At 38.3% G+C, this 15,701-nt stretch overlaps 1 protein-coding gene across 1 annotated transcript; it reads right to left on the bottom strand.

Annotated features, from left to right (window-relative positions):
- Positions 1 to 808: 808 nt before the first annotated feature.
- Positions 809 to 3,711, bottom strand: LOC149174486 (LEAF RUST 10 DISEASE-RESISTANCE LOCUS RECEPTOR-LIKE PROTEIN KINASE-like 1.2). Its single transcript, XM_089420865.1, has 3 exons — positions 2,649 to 3,711; positions 2,405 to 2,467; positions 809 to 2,289 (listed from the first exon to the last, which is right to left on the bottom strand). The coding sequence occupies exons 1-3, from the start codon at positions 3,709 to 3,711 to the stop codon at positions 1,118 to 1,120; spliced, it is 2,298 nt and encodes a 765-aa protein (XP_089276991.1). The 3' UTR covers positions 809 to 1,117.
- Between the last annotated feature and the right edge of the window lie 11,990 nt (positions 3,712 to 15,701).

Genomic DNA, 15,701 nt, shown 5'->3' with positions numbered 1-15,701 from the left:
CTTAGAGGCAAATTCTAACTTGTAATATTAAATAAATTAATATGACTCGATTGAAGAAATAGAATTTTTGTCTCAAAATATGTATGGATCCTCTAATGCCATGGACAACATTGCAACCCTTTGTATAGAGGAAGGAGTTTTTTTGTTGTTGGAAGACATAGAGTTTGGGGTTAAGTAGCTCACAAAAGGAAAAGCTAAAGACATTAAATGATACCAAGTCAAAATATTAAAAAATGGAGGGCCTATCCCCATCCCTCACATCCAAAACCTCTTCAATTTAGCAATATGGTTTCCTAAACCCTAGACTTCAAGTCTCACTACAATTACTTCTAAAAGTAAAGATATAAATTATTAGCTAACTTTTGGGAAACTTATATGGAATTATTTTGGCAAAAAATAGTAGTGCATGACTAAAAAACTACTAAAAACTGTTAAATGACAATCCAAATTTAGAAACTATCATTCAATTATAGATGACCTTGTTATGCTTGAGATCATTTCAAAGTGTCACAATAATAAAACTATTCTAATGTGTGGTTTCATTAACTTCAAAAAAAAAAAAATATTAACATAGTGGCCTTACCTAATCCTTAAAGTAAACTAGAAAAACTAAAAGTTTCATTAGGTTCAAAGTTGTTGTGATAAGGATATATGGAGATAACATTGCCATATATTTTTTCCTTTATTCTCAATAAATTTGGACCACCCATAATAAATCATTTATAATTCCTTTATAGTAATTCGTATTGAAATTAAAATAATTGAAATACTCGATATTCTATCGCGGCTACTGCAATTTACCATCCCATTAACCTTCATTTAATTTTATGCATTTTTGTATACTATAATTTTGCTCCCTTTGCACCACCATTTATGGTATTTTAATATGAAAATTGAAAGTAAAAACTACCGTTGATGTGGTTAAAACATGCTTGCGAACAAATGCGTGTGGTAGCACTTGTTCATGCCCTTGATTTTTCCAACCACATAATTTGAAGCAGAAAGAAACATTGTACGATAGATTTGTCTCAATTGGTAGGTTTACCCTTCATAAATCTATAAATTTCTCAACTAAATCCTAAACCTGCATGTTAATCTGTATACATAATGGAGAAATTTATGGACTATAGTTAGGAGAGGAGTTTATGCTGAACCAGTTGTCTTGGACAGAGGTGGGAGATGATGGCTGTTTGCTGCTGGGAAAAGAACCCCAGCGTTCCCCTGCTTTTGGACAGGCACTCCACAATCCTGCGATTATCTCAAGCTCAGCAACAACTTCCTTCATGTCCGGTCTATCATCACTCTCTGACGCCAGACATCTGAAGGCCAATTCTGCAACGGCACCTACCATCACCTTCACCTTATGATTCATTTCAATATCCAGCTGTGGATCCACTAGTTGATGCAAAGCCCCTTCTTGAATCTTCGATATCGCCAAGTTAGCAAGGTTGATTTCCCTTCTACTCCGATTTATGTCCCAAGCTACTTTGGCAGAGATGATCTCCACCAAAACGACCCCAAAGCTGTACACATCGGATTTCTCAGTCAGTTGATAGCACAGGTAGTACTGTGGGTCAACATACCCAGGTGTGCCTTGTGGGATAGTAGTGACATGTGAGGCATCTACAGGCAGAAGTCTGCAAAGCCCAAAATCTGCAACCTTGACATTGAAATTCTCGTCCAAGAGAATATTAGAGGATTTCACATCTCTGTGGAATATAGGTGGATCGATGCCGTGAAGGAAAGCCAAGGCCTTGGCTGTTTGGACAGCAATGTTAAAGCGAGTATTCCACGGTAATCCCTCTGGGCATCTGCGATTACCATGAAGATGATCGGCCAGCGTCCCATTTGGAACAAATTCGTATACCAGAAGCAGCTCTGGACTATCGGCACTTGTGCAACCAAATAGACGAACTAATTGTGGATGACTCAAGGATGAAAATATCTCCACCTCGTTAATGAACTGTTCAACTCTTCTACAGTTATCCTGAAAAAGTCTCTTTATGGCTACAGTTTGCCCATCTCGAAGTTTACCCAGATAGACCGACCCGAACCCTCCATCCCCAAGTTCGTTCTCCTTGTGGAAGCCATTTGTAGCCTCTCGAAGTTCTTGGTATGAGAATATTGGCAAATTCCCTATCTCCAGCCCAGGCACACATCCTGCCTTGCCCTTTTTCTCATATTTGCTGAAATAACCAGCAATACCCTGAGGCTTTTTCTTCTTCAGATAACACACTAATAGCAGTACTAGTATTATTGCTACCAACGCAAATCCTCCAAAGGAAGAACCTGCGGTCCAATGAACAGATTCATATCATCACGATAATAGAATAATGGAACTCAAATCCAAATTCGACACAAATTCTTTATGTTGAGATACTCAATGGGAAGGAATCCTACTTACCTACTATAATGGCGATTTTGTTTCGATGATTTGTGTTGTTGACATTAAAAGTATGTTGAGAAACTGCAAGAATCCCCAATTTTTGCTAAGAGAACGCATACTTGACAAATGGAGAAACGCATTTACATGTCCAGATTCAAGAAATCTAATGGAATGGAGAATTTAATCCGTTTATATAATTTGATATCTAATTTAAGGATTGAGGTTTGTAATCAATTTTTTAGAATGCGATCAAGAAACGTACCAATACCTCTGCCAGGGCATTCGCTTGGATGAGAAGTGTTATTAGTGCAGTAACAAAGAAACTTTGTCGGTTTTGTAATGTTATAACCACAACTCCCGTTACTTTTCAGACAAGCGCCACAGCTTCGATATCTGTTGGTGTCGACATTCCAAGTTATTTCGAACCCCTGGCCTAGAAATGTCTGATTGATCTGCAGAACCCATCTGTTGATGTGCTGCGGTTCAACTGAGAAATTCTGTTTGTTCTGCACAACCGATCCGTTGATGTGCCGAAGATCAGCTGAGAAATTCTGATGATTCTGCGGAAGCGGACACTTGATTTTCTGATTCTCAACTAAGAACTTCTTAATTGGCACTTGAATATGGCTAACGCAGAATCTTGTTCCAAATTCATGTTTCGATAAGTAGTACCATTCATCGTCACATAAACGCAACTTTTGAGAACTCCCCACCTGTTTTTCATCGCAGTGCATCCACAGCGTGATATTGGTGTATGTAATATTGGAGATTTGAAAATGAGAGCCTGACAACCAGAATTGATTGTAGTTACCTGAAAGATTGCATTTACCTCCCCACAGTTTGTCGTTAATAATTGTGATGCTATTTCTTCCGCTTGTAGTGTCCAAGGGAGCCTCCAATATACGATATTGGTCTCCACTGATATTAAGCAGAGGAAAGTGATCCTGGTGATGGCAGTCGTCAAGCTGAAAGTCAGGATCACCACAGCCGCTGTTTTTGTGACCGAAAGGATAGCTTAACTCAAGGCGGCCACATTTACGAACCCCTTTACAGACCTGATAGGGAGTGCGGAGACATGTTATCGAGGAGCACAGGAGGGCGAATGCAAGAAGGCAAATGTAGACAGTGCGAGACATTGAATTGTTAAGCTGAAGCGTAGGTATTCTCATGCTATGCCCTTCGAAATATGAGACCTGATAACAGGGGGTTCCCAATAATGGAGATGGAATCGGAGAACATGGCCGTGAAGGAAAGACCGTGGAATCGGAGTTCGCCGAAGACTCCGGAGTCAAGAAATCAAGTTTGCCCCACTTACGATTTGGCATGGAATCTTCTATTTTCACTTTTGTCGAAGTCAAGAAGTCAATTAAAGTTTGCCCAACTGACGAATTGGCATGGAATCTTTTATTTTCAAATTTGTCGGTTCTGCCAAGGGGAAATTTAATTACCGTATTTGTTTTTTAACGCCGGTTACTTTACATTTTTTTTTTTTAAAATGCTCTCACTTCACTTTGTATGTAGATTCATGAACGTCATTTTTTCCCGTGTAAATTATAACCATTTAAAGGCAGATGTGAGAATAGTTAAAAAAGAAAAACAATACTTAAAATAAAAAAAAAATTCACAGAATAATATAACATATAGGTTAATTCTAATATATTAGTAATATTAAACTACAAAATAATCAATATTTTAAAAGATTTATAATCAGAAAAATTACAATAATATAACATATATGTTAATTCTAATATATTAGTAATATTCAACTACAAAATTATCCATATTTAAAAAATCTGTAATTACAAAGTTTAACCATTGCATTTTTACATGTTATTTAAAGTATGTTTAGTAATTGTCTAATAAGTGCAGTTTATTTGGTGATAGCTATGATACAAAGTATTGTATATATTGAGAGGAGATCTCAATTCCCCTGAAGTAAAGGAGGTATGTTTCTTAATTTAAAATTGTTTATTTTACATATATAGATATTATATAAAAATAAAAATTATATTTTTCTAAGCTTTTAAGAAGGCAATTTAATATGGGTCATTCTTTTTTCAATCATATACAAAATAATAAAATTATTAAAATTTATATTAAAAATCACAAATCTATAAAATCTACAAAATAAAAAACAAGACAAATATTAATTTTTTATTTAATAGATTTTGAAAATGTCTTTGCAAATTGTTCATACCTTAAATTATTTAAATCAAATCTGAGACAATATTGTTCTAGAAATATAATAATTTTTTTGAATGCAATCATCTTTTCAAAAAAACAACACAACTTATCAAATAGAAGAAAAATTTATTTCAGTTATTTTGAACAATAAACCAAAAACTCTCATAAATCTTATTCTGAGTTACTTTGTACATGGTAAACTCCTATCAATTGGATAGAGTTAAAATACCACAACAAAATAATTCAAGAACATAACTTACATTCCACCATTACACCATATACCTTATATTTAGATTGCAAGCATCAAAATAATTAGATTACAATCATCAAAATAATTAATTTAGTGACAGATTAGGTTAAATATAGTGAATATTTTTATAATAAAAATGATGGACAGAAATAAATATACTATTAAATTTTAGATTTTTATGATCCACAATATAATAAACATGTTTTTCTAATTAATAATATTGATGTAATTAATAATATTGATCTGAATAATCAGAAAAACATACTTATTTAAATATATTATTATTACCCAACATACTAGTCTAAAATAAATTCTTAATTTTAACTAAATTAATAAAAACACTTTCGACCGTAGAAATTGTTTATGAAACGCATACCGTGTGCCAATAGAAAATCATAATAATCTCATTTCTAATTTATCAACCAAGTAGTAGTGACCAAAAATTAATGCTAAAATTAGGCAGATTATCTAATTTAACTTCCGCTTATAAACAATGTTTAAAATAAAAGCTCAAATTCCAGCCCCGGTCACGTTGACCAAGAAAATCTGATTTGTAAAACGTCAAATTCCATGCCCGGTTACGTTGCCCAAGAAAATCTGTAATTCCGTGAGAAGCCGGATTAAGTAGCCAACGGCTATTCGTCGTTCAACTCGAGGGATCGTTCGTTGGAGCGGGCAGTGGACAAATTAAGTTGGAAGTGCGGAGGAATTTCTGGAACGAATAAAAGTGATGGGAATTTGGATAAAAAAAATTAATAAATTTTGAGGCTGTAGTGTTTGAATGATATTTTTTAATGATGAAAATGGATAAAATATTATGAAAAGTTTTCTAAGCACTTAAAATTTTGAAGTTTCTTTTTTGTCATGGAAATTTTTTTTTAATAAATTTTATAATACATCATGATACATATATTACATCGAGATGCATGCGAACATATGATGACAGCATCCCAACAATCCTTAAAATTTTAAAATTTGATAATTATAATTTGAATTTAAAAAAATTACTATCAAAATTTATAAAATTTTACCAAATTTTGGGCCAAATTTTTTCCAAAATTTCTATAGTTTCAGAGCAAAAAAAAAACTCTAATTAAACTAAAATTTCTATAATTTCAGAGCCAAAAAAAACTCTAATTAAACTACCTCAATTAAATTTCACACACCTTCCAGGATCTAGCGTCCGTTCAACAATGACATGGACTGACCATCTGTGACGGTGACTAGACAAAATAAATTCCTCTCACCTTTCAGAATCCGGGTCAGCCATTATTTCTGAACGTGGCTATTCCACAAACATATGCGAGTCAATAAGCCATCATATTGAATGGAATACATGGTTCAGAATATAGGAAATTTTGAATCCGCGTAGAGATCAATTTATATTTGAAATTTACGTTTATTTTTATTCGATGTAACATTTGTGAAGGAAAAATAGTCAATTTGCTATTATATATAATATATATTTTTTAATTATCATTTTTTTTTAGAACTACATTTTCACAAAGGTTTTGAAAAGAAAAAAGTCCCGAGTAAAGTAATAATGCCTTTTAAAATCGGATTTCACACCTTTGTTTTTACCCTCCTTTTTCTTAAATAAAACACCTTAATATCTATGTTTTTTTAAAGCGTCTCAAAGTAACGCACTGTTAAAAAAATTGAATATTGCTTTTTGATATTTAAAATCCTAAATTTTGTTGGAATTTGAGTTGTTGAAATCGTATGATGTTTACGTGATTTATAATAAGGTTTTATTTGCATTTTAATCCTTATAAAAATACCACATAAATTTGTATTTTTGTTCATTCCGTGGGAAGATAAAGATAATTGTTCAAGCATTGTATTTGTATGGATAAGCATCCATATCTTCATATGGAAATGTTACTTTCTATCTGTGTGGATGCTAATTATTCACATAATTTTTGTTCATTCCGTGGGAAGATAAATTGTTTGGATAAGCATCCATATCTTCATATGGAAATGTTACTTTCTATTTTTGTGGATGCTAATTATTCACATAATTTGATAAATAGTTTTTTTAATTTGAGTTTGGTTTTTTTTCCTCTTCCTCTTTGCTTTTCAATAAGTATATATTTTCCTCTTTGGTTTTCAATAAGTATATATTATAAATTTGTATTTTTATTCATTTTTTTTAATAATTATTTTATTATACTTGTTTAACAACTATTCAGATAGAAATGTTGCTTTCTAATTTTTTTGAACGTAAATTATTTACATAATTCTTATATTATTATTTTGGTGATTATTAGTAGTTAGTTATGGATTAGGAGCTTTTTTATTTTTTTGAGTAAGTACATAAAAAATAATTGCTTTTTTTTTCTTCTCATCCGTGGAGATGTACTCAAGCTTTATTGATCTCGTTTGTACCATGTCATGGATGTAGTGGTACTTGATCTCAATACGCTTCGACCTATCATAGAACACAAGATTCTCTAAAAGCTTCACACAACTTTAATTATCACAGTATATCACTATCAGTTCCAACTCTTGGTCAAACAATCTTGCAAACGACTTTTGAAGTCATATTGCTTTTGTACACACTTCGTTTGTTGCAATATATTATGCTTTTGCAGTTTTGAGTGTGACAAATCTCTACGTTTTGCTCATTGAAGATATCATAGCGGAGCCCAAGCTAAAGCATACCCCCAAATTGCTTTTCCTATCATCAATGCTTCCCACCCAATCAACATCAATATATCCTTGAAGTTGTACATCCTTATTTGCAACATATCTCAAACCATAGTTCATAGTACGACATATATATCTGAGAATGTGCTTTAGTGCAATCCAATGCCCATGCCTCGGTTCAACCTAGAACTCGCTCAAGGTGTTCACAACAAAGCATATGTTCATCCTAGTGTTAACCAAATACATCAACAAGCAATCAATCATCAGTGCATTGATGGATCTACCAAAATCAATCCAAAGCCACTAAACTTCTTTAAGTTAGTCACCATGGGAGTAGCGATAGATTGCCAATCCATCATACCAAACTTATGAAGGATTTGAATAACATAATTTCCTTGACTAAGGAAGGCTTCACTAGGTTTCTACTTGTTGTAGCGGTTACAACCACCCTCCAAAATTTTTCCTTAGCTTCGTTTTGGAGCCTCCCTACCAACCATCCTTAGCAGCATGTCTTGCAGTGTCAAGTACATAGGCTTCAACTGAGTTTCAGTGGCCTGTCGGCCTATGCATGTCAACTTGTTTGTCTCCCTCCTATAGGCTGACATTCTGGGCTTAGGCTATTCGCTGGTTGAGACACTACCCCAGAAAATTGCGCAACTTTGGAGGGGAACCATCATTCCCTCCAAGTATTGCGCAAATCAGTTCGCTAGCCTGTTGGGGTCTAGAATTACGCAGAACAATCAGGCAGTCCTCCTTCAGAAAACTGTGCAATCTGACCCAACACTGGGCCTCAACCCAAAAATTACGTAATTCTAGGAGGCAATGACCTACTCAACCCAAGAATTGCACAATGCTTGTCTGGCAGCCAGTTGTGTTCAGCCCAAAATCTGTGCAAATTTTTATCCTAGGCTCGCAGACAGATGCATTTGCCTTCAGGTTGACTAGTTCCCTCCGGGACTAAGCAAAATTGATTTGCATGCATGGGCTACTCTTCCTGAAATAACAAAAGGAAACATGCAAAAGGCATCCATAGATTTGAGGGATCTATTTTTACCAGTTAGAGGTTACATGAAAAGACAATTTTAGATACCTCTTGCTAAGTGTCGCTTTTTCCTATATTTATGGCATGCATGTCAGAACCTTAATCTTATAAAAACTTATGAACCAGATGTTGCAGAGCTCATTCCTCATATCAATCTTGCAGCTCTGACATCCCACGTCACATATAGGAATCTTCGGCACTTTCATCTTAGTTGTTTAAGGGTAAGTCTACTTTTCATGTCTTGTGCTGCATTTCTGTTGCTTTTTGTGTTTCGCTTTGTGTGAGTGTTGTCTACTTGATTTCAATGAGAACTTGTTGTCATTTTAATGTATGTTAGCTTATAGAAGCATCATTTTAGTTTTCATTTGCATCTCACTGTTGTCGCATGCATGACATTGTTTTTGCATCGACGGTTGCTATTGCGGCGACCCACTTCACACACATGCATGATTTCCCATTTTTTGAATCCTGCACTTACTATTTGCATGCATGATCATTCACTCTTGTTTACACTCAGTTTCACCATGCATTCAAACTTCTCATGTTTTCAGTCGCCCGTCGGTGGGTTTGGGTTGCCTTAGTCCGGACCTTGCCTTGCCCTGCTAGCATTGTGCATTTCTAGAAGTGAAGGCTCTGCCTTCCCTCCAAAAACTGCACAAGGCTAGCCTAGCACTAACCTCCAAGATTGCATTGTGCAATTATAGGAGGCATTGCCTTGCTAGCCCCAGAAACTACGCAATACAGTTTACATGTCACTAATGACTAAAATTGCACATTGCGCAGTTTCAGTCCTTAGCAGGATAGCTTGGAGTATGCATTGCGCAGTTCCAAGAGTCAGTCGGCCTCCCAGAATCTTGACCTATGCCTTGCATAGTTTTGGGAGTCAGTCTCTTGGTCTCCTGGTGAAAATTGTGCAATCTTGATAAAGAGTGACATAGGTATGTTGCTGTAGAAATTTGAATAATATAACACTTATTCACAGAGATTATCCTGATTATACACTATTTTCGGAATGCATGCATAATACATAACCTCCTCTACCATTGATCATCAATTTGCGGAATTAAGAAACAATCGCATGCGCACATTGGAACATCAATCACACATATCAACACAGTATGTAATGGGGAAAGCATACAGCTGAAAACCCCCAACTATCTGTATATTATAATGATAGAGAACATGTAACAATACATAGTACAATACTCCTCACAAGTACTCAGTACTATCTCCACATGGTACACACAAACTAGCTCAGATCTGAACAAGTCACGGGTTCAAATCTCCTCCACTGTTTGCCTGCCTCTACTGCGCAATCCAAGTTGAGAATAGATCAGATCCAAGTTCAAATTCCCTTGGCTTGTATTGCACAATCCTCATTGGCAATCTCAATCAATGATTGTGCAAATCTCATGCACAGCTATAGTCACAACTGATAGTAGTCTCACCCTTTCACCCACCTCTAACACTTGTTGTTACATGGAAAAGTGTCTATTTAGAACTGCTCTATCCTGCTAAGGTGTGACAGCTGCCTTAGAAACAAACAGAGAAGAACTACTTTTGTTTTTCCTTTATGAATTATAGATAGAGAGGAACAGAAAGACCAACCTCTGTCTTGCGCTAATCCTTCGATTCGATCCCTCTCTTCTTTGATAGTCCCCAACTACCTGCTCTCTTGCACGCCCATGTTGTTGGGAAAAGTATCCAATTCAGAATGCCCCTATCCCACTCTAAGAGGTGATAGTGCCTTAGCAACAAACAAGGTAAACTAATTGAGTATTCTTCTTTATGAAATGTAAATGAGGAGCAAGGATGTAACTAACCTGTGTCTTCTGCTAGTTTGTCGATCCAAATCACTCCTCTCTTCAGTAGCTCCCAGCTTCTTGCTCCTTCACCGGCCCAGCTTCACCGAATTCCTGCAAGATCACAAGAGAGAGAAACTACATAAAGATACAGATATACATTCATAAAAAGCTCAAGATCAGATTAAGCTAAACATGTAAGCATAACAAAACATCATTGATACACAACATGTAGGAGAAACTCAAATAGTTTATTGATAGAATAAGAAAGTCCAAGAGGAGATACAACCAAGTGAGTTCCGATACAACATCTACCTCCCGGCAAAGGAATCCCTTCCTCTCCTCCAACAAAGCATAAATCACCCAATGTACTAATCTCAATCTCAAACCAACAGCAATTCTCTGCAAAGTACAAAATTCCAGCCTCCTGAACCTCTGGGTGAGAGATCCATATATAGATGTAAGCAGAGAGGATGAGTCAGCTTATGTTTTGACTTGTGGCTTCTCTCTGTCAGTTCTTGCTTCCACTTGGAGGTTGAGAGCCTCTTACTCATCACTAGTCGAATTCATTGAGGCAAGTGTCATTGGAGAAGATTCTGGAAGCTTCCAAGGTCTTTCCACCTCGTTGAATGAGCTTGCCATTTGTCATTTCCCGCTCAGCGCACCCTGGTAGTGCTTCCACCTGCATTGCAGTGCACCTAGCCAGTGTAGCCTCTGCATTTCAACGCAGGCAGCTAGTGGAGCCTCTGAATTGATCCTGAATTGACTGTTTCTGAGTGGTTTTTGGTGGAGAACTTCTGGGAGAAGCTGTCATTCGTTGACCTTGTTCCTTTAGGGGCAGGAACAACTCTTTTAGGGACTTTGGATCCCTTGGATTATGGACATTTCATGCTCAATGCTGTAAGGCACAAAAATGTCTATAACAGTTGCCCCCTAAAGTGTGAGGCCGTTTATCGGGTGGAATGCTTTATTAGGAGGATCCGAAGTTCTTCCAATGCTGGGAGGAGACCTGTAATAAGATACAATACAATACATTATTTTTCATACTGTTTTCATGATCTAGCTGAGGCGGGCATTCCCATGCTCAACTTTATAAATTCATTTTGATGTACATAGGACAGACAATCGTCTGGTGGTAGACTGATGATTTTGATGAAATCGTCATCCTTTTGGTAGGATGATTATCTGTGCTGCAATGCTGTACATGTCAATGTCTTTATTTTTCCTGAATATATATCGCAGCCCGGATGGATGAAACTAGATCCGGGGTCTTCAATCTCGTCCGATCTTCACTCTAAGTACAAGTCGATCCATGTGAGAAATGTTCTGAAGTCGAACATGGAAAGACATCGCTTGATTACCAGTCAATGATGTAAACCGTTAACAAGCGCGAGAGGAATCACCGATAATGATAATGACCCTCAAGGTACTGCAGTACAATTCACGTAGTGTGAATAAAGGACTTGACGTCGAACACCACGCAAAATCTTTCGGTCGAAGGTCATTGATGTATACCTGTCGCCGGAAGTGAGAAACTTGCCATTGAGGCATGCAAGCTTCAAAGTACTGAAGGGGTTGTTCCTAGATCAACTTCTTGGATAATGAGCTGATGTCGACAAGAAGCGATCCGTCAAAGGAGGGCCTTGATGTATCCCACATCAGTGACACAGAACGGAGCAAATGATTTTGATGGAGGTGAAAACGATCTGATGATATACGGTTCAGGGTGGCGGTCATGAAAGAATGAAGGATAATGTATGGTAGTGGATGGGACACGGTTGACTTCTCTGGATGACTTCTCTTGAACATATCGGCGACACTTATGTGATGGATTGGTAGCATTTACCCCAAAGATGGATGGTATGGCGAGACCATGGTGATGTGACCGGTGAATGAAACAACCCAACCCGACTCAGGCACGGAGCGGAAGTGTCATGTTCAAGAGCGACTTGCTACCAATAAAGTTCTTTGAGTTTCTTCCCAATTTTTCCCCAGTCATTGCTGACCAGTACCTCTTTATTTTTGTCAAGCTTGAGGAGGATAACATATGCTTGTTCTATAATTTGCCCTTCGGGCAAACCCATCGCTATGTTTTAACGAGCCTAGCAATAGTGAAACTCGTTCTCGTCTAAAGACAAGTTTGTCGCTATTTAATGTTTTTAACGAGTCTAACGACAAAGATAACTCGGTCCTTTTAATTTTTAGAGAGTCTGAGAAGGTACGTAAAGTCAACTCCCAAAGTCCTTTTCCGTCATCTAATCCCTTAAGTCCGAAAAAGTATAAAACAATACAGAAGGGATGAGTTTTCGATAGTTTTAACGGGCCGAACAAAACAAGCGCTCGATCTTTTTGTGCAATAATCCCTCAGGTCCAAAAAGATTAAAATCTAAAGGAGGGATAGCACTTCCGGTCGCTTTAACGAGCTGGAAGGCCAAAACTCGGCAATCTTTTCATATTTTACGAGTCAGATGAAAAGAGCTTAAAGAAGACTCGTCTTTTGAGGAACGAGTGATAAAACGGGTTAGCAGCTGATTCCAGGCAAGGGTTGGAATTTTCCAATCACGGCATTGTCACAAGGATGGCTAGTGAAATCACTCTTCGTAGCTGTTCCTCAAAATGGGTAAACAATCAATATGGAGGTGAATGATCGGCTAATGGAAAAGTGGAGGTGACGGTGCAAACACGACCAAGGCTTTAATGGATGATAATGTTACATTCACGGTGGTTATTTACCGGAGGGTAGTTCATTTTTTAACGAGCTTAAACGCGGAAAAACACTGCTCGGTCTTATGTTTATTTTTTAACGAGCATGAACTATGTGCTAAAACTGCTCGATTAATCTAGTCAAATGATAAGAATGTCTCATGTAAGATTCCATTTTTTATGGAGCTTGCGCCTTACAAAGCTATGCCCCGCATCCTTTCTTTATGCAAGTTAGGAAACGACTAACCCAAAAAACAGATAAATAATCGCTCTTTGCTTGCACTCCAAAAGGTTTGCATGCCCCCAGGTATAAAACAGAGTTTCAAGGTTACCTCTACTTCACTTCTGCCAAAACAATTGTTTTACCGAGAGAGGCCTACCTCTTTCAGGTTACCCAAAGATTGTTCTATTAATCTTTCAAACAAAACACTTCTTCGGCGATGTCTACCGAGATAAACAAAGGTGAGCGACGAGGCCCACCAACTCACATAACTTTGACAAAAGAATCTTATTCTAGAATAACCCCTATCTCAATCACGGACGGGGTACAGACTAGTCATATTCTCCCGCGGAAACCTACCTTATACCCAAAGTTTTCTTGCCGAAGCAGACTAGGACGCATGCCCCCTGGGTTCCAGTCATATCCCTCCGAATTACTCGCGCTCATCGGGAGGACGGACCGTGGGTTGAGACATTTCTTGCGTGAAGAGACCATTTAGGGATGGTATATGACTATTTGCGATGCGTGATCCGGGAAATGAAAGCTGGTCCACGAGCTTGACCACTCTTCCTTCGTGCGGAAAACACATTACTCTAAAGAGTGAGGAGACGATGGCTCCCATGCAATATATATAGTCTCGTCCAAGGAGTAGGTTATAATCCAAGGGTCCTCGAATGACCATCACGTTCATTTGAACGGTCTTCCCTTTCAATGTGATAGGCACATTGGGGAGGATCCCTAAAGGTCGACTGGTTCCTTTATCAAAGCCTGTCAGATTTCTCATTTCAGGCAAAAGCGCTGGCGAACCAAGCGCTTTCCAAGCAATAGAGGAAAGGATACTCACAGATGCCCCCTCATCAATGATGGTGCCAGCCATGACCATTTTGTATATTTGGACGATAATTCTGAATGGTATGCTTGCTGGCAAACGGGGTCTACCTAGTTGGTTCCAGTCGAAGGAGACAACTAGGTTGCTTGGTGGTGGGACCGAGTAGATGGCTGGGTATCGCTCTGACGAACTTCCTTCCTGCGATAAAGGAATGGGGGAATTGCCCCCGTGCTCGTCGGAGTCTGTGTTGATGAAGAGAATTTGGATGGTGTCATCTTTACCCTCTTCAGTGACTGTATCATTCGAAGATAAATCCTCTGAAGGCAAGACCGGGTCAACTGCCGCCTCGACCTTTTGACTTTCGTTGGGTATGGATTCAGCTGGTTCATCTTCAATGACCGGTGCTTCAGCTGACCACTTGAGCGGGCCAGCTGGATTTTCAACTAACGAAGGACTCGGCAAGAGTTTTTTATATCCAGGAGGAAGTCGTAACGGTGAAACCGGACGATCATCCAAAACTCTTTTCGCTTCGTCTAAGAAGGGACAACGGTGGATGGCGTGGTTGCCTTCGCACAGTCTACAGGGAGATCTAGCTCTCCCTTTTTGTCCAAGGACTTCACTTTCGCTAGTTGACGGTATGCATTCAACATGGCTATCAGAGGTTGATGCCACCGGATTGTGCAAACGGGGAGACCAGTCCCTTAGTATCCGAGGGATGCAGGGACAATCTTTGTGGAAATGGTCTCCCTTGCATATGACACATGGTGATTTAGGCCTAGTCAGTGCTGTGTGTGGATTTTTGTCAGATGACACTTGTTTGCCCCCAGTCGCTTTTGGCTCCTTCTTCTTCTTCTCTTTCTTCTTCTTTTCCTTCTTCTCCTTAGGAACTTGGTTTTTTGTTTTACCGGTTCCGTCAAGCGAAGAGGAAGGAGGAGAGGAAGAATTAGAGGAAGTAGAAGGCTGGTGGGTAACTCTGGACTGGTCTAATTGTTGATTCGACTGTTCAGGAATAGTGGTGTTCTCAACGACATTGGTTGAGAAGAGCCAGACCGGCAAGCCGATTGTCAGTCCTGGAAGTGACAATGTGGCCATATGGGGCGCACCAACATCTCCCCAAGAGGAGAAGGGACTAGGATTTCCACCAAGGGGAATTCCTTGGTTGGTGGGCTCCATTTTCTCAACCTAACGATCAACGCAGGAAAAAGGGGTGATTGTTCCGTTTAAAATAAATTTTAACGACGCTTAGACACAACTTGATTTTTCAATTTTAAAGAGTCGAGAAAAAGCAAAAGATGACTCTAGTCTCCTTCGATGTTTTAACGAGCCCAAAGTGACAAATGCTCGGATGGACTTTTTCCATTATAGAGTCTGAAAAAGGCCAAAAGGAACTGCTCTGGAGTTCTAGGTAGAGGGTGTGCCAAACTTTTCGCAAAACCGCAGAATACTTTTTAAGGTACGGGCGGTCAATCTTCCCGAATGCTGTGTTCAGTGCATTGCGATCAGTAGGGCGGCCGACACGGCTTCCTATGGATAAAGGTTTTATGCCTATAGGGGTCTCCCAATATATACTCGACGGTACGTGGGAGCACAATCCGTACTGGCGCTATCGTCTCTCAGGAGGAATCACCCAACCATC

This window comes from Pinus tabuliformis, chromosome 4_1 (assembly GCF_031772625.1).
Source record: "Pinus tabuliformis cultivar Carrire ecotype Pingquan chromosome 4_1, CPIR1, whole genome shotgun sequence".
NCBI classification, from domain to species: domain Eukaryota; kingdom Viridiplantae; phylum Streptophyta; class Pinopsida; order Pinales; family Pinaceae; genus Pinus; species Pinus tabuliformis.
This window is presented reverse-complemented; position numbering and strand designations above follow the sequence as displayed.

Excerpts from the sequence above, each read along its gene's own strand:
- LOC149174486 (XM_089420865.1), bottom strand. The coding sequence starts at position 3,711 with ATGCCAAATCGTAAGTGGGGCAAACTTGATTTCTTGACTCCGGAGTCT. Across the intron at positions 2,468-2,648 it reads ATGCCCTGGCAGAGGTATTG|TTTCTCAACATACTTTTAAT; the intron begins GTACGTTTCTTG and ends GGATTCTTGCAG. Across the intron at positions 2,290-2,404 it reads CAAAATCGCCATTATAGTAG|GTTCTTCCTTTGGAGGATTT; the intron begins GTAAGTAGGATT and ends ATTGGACCGCAG.